The following is an 8,795-nucleotide window of genomic DNA, read 5'->3' on the forward strand; positions in this document are numbered from 1 at the left end:
AGTTTTAATTTCATTGATTTTGAGCATTAAGTTTTCATAACTTTTAATTTAGTACTGTTATTGTTTGTTATGTTATTTCTGTTAGCATTTGATTTTGGTCACGACATTTGTAAGTATTGTAATTTAGTCATTGTATGGAAGTTGGTTTAATTATTGTTTGATCCCTTAGGTTTCTAGCTTATTTTATTTTAGTCCCTAATGATATTTTTGGGTTATTTTTGTTTCTAGTACCTGTATTTTTATTTGCTATTTAGGCTATTTTTTATCTGTAATTACGATTTTAGCCTTTAAAGTTTCTGTTTTATTATTTTAGTCCTTTAATTTTTGTTTCTTCTATTTTAACCCTTTAAGTTTTTGTTTTATCTATTTTAGTCCCTAAGTTTCTGTTTTAGCTATTTCAATCCTTTAAATTTTTATTTATATTATTTTGGGTCCTTTAAGTTTTTATTCTTGCTATTTTGGTCCTTGTATTTAAATATTTTTTTTATCATTATATTTAGAGATTGTAATATTCATTTGTATTTATGTTAATCCTTCATGTATGCACATATTTTATGTTATGTATTTATTTATATCATATGTAAATAAATATGTTTAACTTTATTTGTTGTGTATGTTTTATTTCGTATATTTTATTTATATTTATTTCCATTTCTTTAACTATTAATGTTATCCGAATAGTTTCAAGAATGCGAATTTGTAAAACGGGTGTGAAAAGTATCACCTGATCGAAGTGGTACAATCCAATACGACATTCAAACAAATACGAACTTTAAATAAATCAATTTTATTTTACTAATTAATTTATTTTAATGATGCAATGTGTGTTTTTTATTTTCAATTTATTTCATTTTATGCGAATGCAAATTGTCGATCTTCATTTATATTCAATTCATATTTTTTTAATCAATGAGGACGAAATATTCTTTAACAATGAAAAATAGTTGAAATAGCTTTCCCAACGTAGGATTGTTAATTTCAAGAATTTTTATCAAGTTAAAGGATTTTTTTCAATTAATTAATTTTGAAGTAAATTAATTATATTTCAATAAATGGATCGTAATTTAACTTTATATTTGATTTGTAATTTCCACCATTACGACAACGTATAAGAGACACAGTACTAGTTTTTGGGCGTTGTGGGGGTGTTAATCCTTCCCCACACGTAATCGGCTCTCGAACCCGTTTTAATACGATTTCTGGTAAACGCATACCATTTTTGTCTTAAAAATGATTTTTTCTTAAAATTATTTTAAAAAAGATGTTTTTAGGTATTCGGCCTACCTAACCCAAAGGTCGATGGAGACTCCTTTTAATTTAATTCCAATTAATCCAAAATCACTCAATTTTTCCAAATAAAAGTCATTATCGTTTTTTTAAAATAATATTTTATTGTTTTAAAAAAATAATTATGACACTTCGAACCTAAAACATATTTCCACTAATAATGTGCCAAATAATCCTCTATACTATCAATGGCAGATCTACATTTGTCTAACTTAAAATCTGAATTTTCTTCTGATAATATATTTTATTAATTGTGTCCACCATCAAATTTTATTTTCCCGTATACAAAAATTATATGTTGTTAAATATTCATGTGTTCACCCTAAAAAATATTTTTGAAATCGTTACTATGTAATATACTATTTTAATTATAAATAATAAAATATTTTATTTATAAAACAATTATGTGATACACTAATAATAAAATGTGTTTTAAGGATAACAAGTATGCTTATTATCAAAGAATAATCCATTTAAAAATTAATAAAATACTTAACATTAATTTAGTATGCTTGTATTTTTTTACTATTAACAATACACTTAATAATAATCTAAATTATAATAAATAAAAACACGTAAACATGATACGAAAATAGTGCAAAGCTAATGAGACATAAATAATGCGATATTGCGGAACACCACTCCAATCCTAATGTTCCACTTCCCCGTTTTCCTACCTTATCGGCTTATCATGTTTTCGTGCTACATTGCAAATTCCCATTCGGTTCTTTTGAGAGTAAATCACTAATTAATTAATTAATTAATTGCATAATAATAATAATAATAATAAGTTGATGTTCTTTCCCTTTAACTTTTTGGAACAAAATGTTGATTCATTAAAAACAACCAATTAAGCACCTTTCACTTACAAAACAGAAATCAACCCATCATTGTATGGGGAATGCTACGATAAGTTTAAGAGTCTAATTTTGAGTTTCATCACATATGTGTGAATGGTATATATATAAATTGTAAATATAATAAATTAGATTACTTCTTATAATATGTTTTTATAGTACGTGATTTGAATTGATCTATTAATGAATTAAATATCAATAATAATAATAATAATAATATATGTGTTTGAATTTAATTTAATGTTGATTTAAATTTTATTATGTGTGACTATTATTTAAATTTAATTTTAATTCATATATATTTAAATGTGATTATAAATTATAATTGTGAGTTTTAATGATAATTATTTAAATTATATTAATTATAATTCTAATTATAATAATTTTTTAGCATTCAATTTAAAGTACAAATGTATATATTATTTAGATATCTCCTCACTTATAAAAAATAACATATTAAAGTCTTAAACTTACCTCCAGTGACGGATCCACCTTTAATTAAAGATGAGTAAGAAAATCTGTTTATTAATTAATTAATTAATTATTTTATTAATTATTCCCACCTAAAAAATTTATTTGTGTTTACTTCGTACAAAATTTTTATGTTATTAATGTATGTATGTCTATCCTCAAAAATATTTTTTGATCCACCACAGTCTATATCCTCTCTTTATTATACTAACAAAATATTAATAAAATTAAATTCAATGGATTGATTATACTAATTTTTATAAGGGTAAGTACACAAATAGTCCCTCGGCTATAAGGTGATGCTTTGTTGAGTCATTGACTATTAAAAGTTAGAAAATGATCCTTTGACTATAGGGTGTTGCTTAGGAATGGCAGAACGACCCGAACCCGACGGGAAAACCCAAAACCCGGCTAAGTTCGGGTCGGGTTTGAATAATATTGGGTCCAGTATTAGGGTAAAATTCGGGGATTTTTTCGGTTTCGGGTTCGGGTTCGGGGCAAGGTATCCCCGCCCTGCCCCGATTATATATATATATAATATTTTATATTTTTATATTAATTATATAATACAAACCCTAAACCCTAGCTTTTATAATTATTAAAGTAAAGTTTGGTTGATTTATTGATAAATTTCTCAATGTATGGAGCTACCAAAGAAAGTGACAGAAGTGGCACGACGATTTTGGACGACTTTATTTAACTTAATATTACGTATGCATCTTCATTGTATGATTTGAATATCGGAACAAGTTTGTATTTAGTTATATATGTGTTTTATTTTGGAGTTTAGACAATTATTTAAACTTGTGTTTGAATTTGTGACTGTAGATTGAATTGTAAATCATGTAGACTAATTTTCTAGTTTTTTGTGATCGTTTTTCTATTTTTTATGAAAACTACGACTACTCGGTTTTTCTCGGGATCGGGTCGGGCTCGGGTATAATATTTCGGGTCGGGTTCGGGGACGGAGCAAAAAAAATCCCCGACTGGGAACGAGGTGGGGACGGGGGAGCAAAACCCGCCCGAAACCCGCCCCTTTGCCATTCCTAGTGTTACTTTGTTGAGTTCGTCGACGATTGGAAGTTACAAAATGGTCACTTTAATATTTAGTATGTTCCAAACTTGTCTTTTTCGTTAAAAAGTTGAAAACAATATGAGTTGTTGAAAACAATATGAGTTGTTGAAAACATGAGCTAGATGTTAACCCGTTACTAAGATATGATAGTTTTTTTCAGATTATGGGATTGAATTTTATCATATCTCAGTCATCAGATTAACATCCAGCTCAGATTTCCGTCGATTTCTTAACGAGAAAGGAATATTTTGGAACAGACTAAATAGTCGGGTGACCATTTTGTAACTTTTAACAATCGAAGGACTGAACAAGCAACACCCTATAGAAAAAAGACCATTGTATAACTTTTAATAGTCAAATAACTTAACAAAACATCACCTTATAATCGAAGACATTTGTTTACTTTACCCTTTTTATAATTAAATACATAACTCTTTCAAAAATAGAAACCACTAATAAACAACTTTGTAACCAATCTTTAACCATGAATATATATATTAAGAGAGAAATGTACGTGTTGCATATAAAACAAGTCAAAATTAAAGTGCATATAATAATATCCTAAATTTTAGGATAACATTAAATTATGTAAAATGTAAGAAGAGTTGCCACGACTCTCTCTCTCTCTCTCTCCCCCCCCCCCCACCCACCACTCTTAAAGTAAGGATTAAGAGTCGACGAGAATATTTAATTTTAATTTTTTTGATAAAACTATATAAAATTTCCAAGAAACCTAATCGTAAACAAAAATGTATAGAAAAATAGCAAAATTAGTGAGTGCCATATTCCACTGTCTTATCGTCAGCTATTAAATAAGAAAAAGGAGAATATGAGTGGCACTTGCATTTTCCCACTTGGTTATTTAAATAGAAGGCAGAGATAAGATGTGCCTTTTGTTTTCTTCACTAAAAGTAACACTACTAATATCAATTTCAGGATAAGAATCACTAACCCCAAGCAATAATTATTGCCTAATTGATCTTCAACTTCAGCTTCTTTAATTTGGTGGATAAACTATACATACGACTACTTAATTATTATTTATTATATTTTAACTATTGATATTTTAATTTTTTTTCAATCAGATCATTTAATTATTTAAGTGTTGTCAACTAAACAATTAGTTTTAACATCTAACAGAGGAGTTGATGTGATTGTTAAAAAGATTAGTATAAATACACATTTAATCCTCAATATTATCACATTCTATCGATTATAATTATGACTAGATTGATAAAATATGTAAATTTTGAGGATTAAATGTGTAATTTTACTAATTCTTTTAACAATCACGTTAACTTATTTATTAAATATTAATGATTGATGATTTGATTGATAAAATTAAAAGATTGCTGATAAAAACTAAAAGGAAATTAATTAAATAATCATAGATATAAGTATACTCAAATCATAGGCAAGCCTGGTTTTATTGCATTTCTCTTATGCCAAGACTTTACTTTTTTGTTTCTTTATTATATAAATTTGGTATTCTGATTAAATCAATAACAGTCATTAAATAATTGAAATAGAGTTAATTGCATTATATGTCTTCAAACTATAATTCTCATTTTAAATTAATAATTAAATATTTAAATATTTTAATTTCATCTCCAAACTATGGCTCTCATTCTAAATTAGTCCTTAAAGTTTTGAACATTCTAATTTCATCCCTAAACTATGACCCTCTTTCTAAATTGATCTTCAAACTTTTAAATATTTGAATTTCATCTCCAATTTCATCCAAATATATAATTAGCTCAACTATAGTTTAACCTAAATTATGTTTTCTTCAAACATATAAAAATATAACTTGACCTAACGATTTTATTTACAAGCGATGTTTAGTATATACATATAGTTTGGAATGAATTGGAATGTTTAAAAAGTTTGGGGACCAATTTAAAAAAAGGTTATAGTTTGGGATGAAATTGAAATGTTCAAAAGTTTGAGAATTAATTTAGAATGATAATCATAATTTAGGGATGATATTAGAATATTTAAAAGTTTAGAGACCAATTTAAAATGAAGATCATACTTTAAGTACATGTGCTACAATTATCTCTAAAATAATAATGAAGAGAAATGTAATTATTTAATTATGAAATTACAGTAAAATTTCTTTTATTATTTTTAGGGAGGGTTTAAAAAAGCCTTTGAAACAGAAGCATGATTTTCAAATGAAACCAGTTTGTTCTCCATTATCTTCTTTATCCAACCCATCCATCATGTAATATTCGAACTTTTCAACTACACACTCCGGCACTGATACTTGCACTCTCACCGCATCAAAGTTACCGACGACTGGTAAAAACAAGCAGTAAATATCGCTTGTCAAGGGTCCCATATGCAGGGGCTTACCTTCCCCAAAATCCAAATCCTCTAATCCCAGCTTAGCCCATTGAGAAATCACGAAGCTGGAACAAGTATCCGTTATCACATTTTTATCCTCCAACAAATCAATCAGTGACCTCACGTACCCGTCATTTAAACCCGATTTAGCTCGTTGGATTAAGTTTATCCCGTGGTGTAAATTCGCGGTCACCAAGTCTTTTACCGCCGTCTCGGCGCAACCCAGAACAAATCCGTTCCCGTAATACCCGTCCGGCAATTCCGGGATTAACTTCTTTCTAACGTTGACGGAAAACAGGAGCTTGACCTTGAGCGACGACGGCGAAAGGTCAAGGGACCGAACCCACGACCGCCACGTGTGCGAGGACAATGCCTCGAAGGTAGTGCATTTGAGGGACGGGACGCACTGCCGTTTGAGGCGGAGGACGTGGAGTGGGGTGAAGGTAAAAGACGTGGGCACCAGTGGCTGGGACTGTAAATACTGGTTGATGTCCACGTGGGTATAGTTATCTTTGAGGGTAGTTTTGGTATATCCCAGGTGGGTGTGGGTTATTTGAGGAGGATTTCGGGGTTTCAACACGTGGCGAGAGTTGAAGGGTAAGACGGTAATATCGATTTTAGGTTTGGTGATTACGTGCGCCCACGCGTGCAGGAACTGGGATGTGCCTATGCCATCACATATACAATGATTTATCGCGGTGCAGAGGATCATACCTCCACAGGATAGATTCGTCACCTGCACCGTTTTAAAAAAAATAATAAATAAATAAATTTATAATTATTGAATATAACTGTAAATGAGACGAGATAAATCGTGAGTTATTCGAGATCGATTCGATTAAGACTCAATAAATACTCGAATTAAATAAATTCTACTCGAGTTCGAACTCGACTCGAATTTTTAACGAGTCAAAACGAACTACTTAATACTCTACTCAAAAAGATCATGAGAAATTCGAAAATATAATATATTAAAATTTTATTTTTTAAAAAATAAATTATTAATAATATTAACTTTCATGTGTTGATTTTTTTTAAAAATACAGTAAGATTTTCATATATTTAATATTTATGTTCGAGTTTGAGACTTCAATCTAGTTAAGTTTAAGATTTTTTTATTTCGAGTCTTTTCGAGTTACTCCCGAACTTCAATTCAAGATTTCGAGTTCGAGTCGAATTTAAAAATTTTAAACTTGTGAATTTTTGAATCGAATCGAATTGCATTTCAGAATTTTTGAGTTTAACTCAACGATACTCAAACTCGATTCGACTCGTTTACACTCAAATTCCTGAAGGATCAAAACTAAAATCTAACAATAAAAAGAAAAAACTTTAAATAATATTTTTATCTAACAAAAAAGAAAGATGAATGAATGAAATATTTATGATTTTTCTAAATAAAACTCCAATAATCTAATAAAACATTAACTAACAACATTATAAAATATAGAAAGGTCAAATTAAACTATGATGATTAAATACTGAGTTTTAATATAGTAAAAGGATCAAAATTATAATTTGACAGTTTTTTTAATCTCTTTAAAGTAAAGTTACATCTGTACGGATATTGAGGATACCTGAACAACAAGGGGAGGGATCTGGAGGAATGAGTGAACTTCAACCTTGTAAAGAAGCTTCCTCCAAGACCTGTTTGGTTTCCTGGAAAACTGAAGAAACTCATCACAAGTGATATCCATGAAAGCGTCGGCAAAAACAGCACCTTCGGCATTGCAGTCAATCTGGAGCTTGTGATCGTCGAGGCTGCAAGTTGTCAACCTCCCAGCTAAAGGGTAGTAATGAACGAGAACTTTGGAGAGGGAATATTTCAAGATATCTAGGGCAACAGCTTTCCTGAAAAGGTATAGATATTTAATGGAGAATCTAAGGAACTTTTGATCATCGAGGTTGGAGAGATACAAGGAATGGTTAGGGGTAGGGGCGTTTGGACAGATTAAGGTTGGCTTGTTTTGGTAAAAGCAATCTGGGAGTTCTTGAGATCTTAACATGTCTCTTTCTTTCTTTCTTTCTTGTTTGTTACGTTTGCAGGAAAGAAGGGAGAGAGATGATAAAAAGAAGGGGAGATAAAAGCAGTAGGGTAGGCGAAGATCATGGGTGGATATGGTGACAGTACGATCAGATTCCTTTAGGGGAGGGCTGTGTGGGAAGAGAGGGATCTAAAGAAAGATAATATAAGATTAAAAGAATACGTAATAAAAAATATAAATTTTATTTTAATAATTTTAGTAAAATATTACATAAAATGTTAATTTTATTATTTAAAATATTAATGTTTTTAACGTTTTTAGTTACAATCAAAAATGTTTTCTCTATAACATTTTATGTTGAAATTGAAAATGTTAAAACCATTAACATTTTAAGTAACGAAATTAACATTTTAAATAACACTACACTAAAAATATTAAAACAAAATTAATATCTTCAATTACATCTTTATTTATCATTATATTAAACTAACGTACAATAAAGCTATCCGTGAGAGAAAGCAAATGTCTACTTATAAAAAGCTCAAAACTATAATTTCGTTTTTATTTTATACTCCCTTCCTACCTTTTTCTCATAGTATTAAGTAATTTTAAAAGGTGATTTTTTCGATATATCACCGTTAAACAGTATATTTCTCGATCAGATACTGTTCAGACTATATTTCTCGATCTAACACCCTTTGCAGAAAGGCACGGCCCCTGTAACGCGCTTTACGCTGATTTGATGTCACGTGGGGTAAGACGCCCCCCTAA

The 8,795-nt window shown here is 29.3% G+C and overlaps 1 protein-coding gene across 1 annotated transcript; it reads right to left on the reverse strand.

The window, feature by feature from the left end:
- Positions 1–5,796: 5,796 nt before the first annotated feature.
- On the reverse strand, positions 5,797–8,173 carry LOC120183583 (alcohol acyltransferase 9-like). The gene is made up of 2 exons (XM_039188259.1): positions 7,617–8,173; positions 5,797–6,775 (listed from the first exon to the last, which is right to left on the reverse strand). The coding sequence occupies exons 1-2, from the start codon at positions 8,043–8,045 to the stop codon at positions 5,864–5,866; spliced, it is 1,341 nt and encodes a 446-aa protein (XP_039044190.1). The 5' UTR covers positions 8,046–8,173; the 3' UTR covers positions 5,797–5,863.
- Positions 8,174–8,795: the final 622 nt, after the last annotated feature.

This window comes from Hibiscus syriacus, unplaced genomic scaffold, assembly GCF_006381635.1.
Source record: "Hibiscus syriacus cultivar Baekdansim isolate YM2019G1 unplaced genomic scaffold, ASM638163v2 tig00003725_pilon, whole genome shotgun sequence".
In the NCBI taxonomy this organism is placed as follows: Eukaryota; Viridiplantae; Streptophyta; class Magnoliopsida; order Malvales; family Malvaceae; genus Hibiscus; species Hibiscus syriacus.

Bases quoted from the DNA above. Each gene is read 5' to 3' on its own strand.
- LOC120183583 (XM_039188259.1), bottom strand. From the start codon at position 8,045: ATGTTAAGATCTCAAGAACTCCCAGATTGCTTTTACCAAAACAAGCCA. The intron at 6,776-7,616 runs GTATCCTCAATA...AAAACGGTGCAG, and splicing joins TCCCTCCCCTTGTTGTTCAG to GTGACGAATCTATCCTGTGG.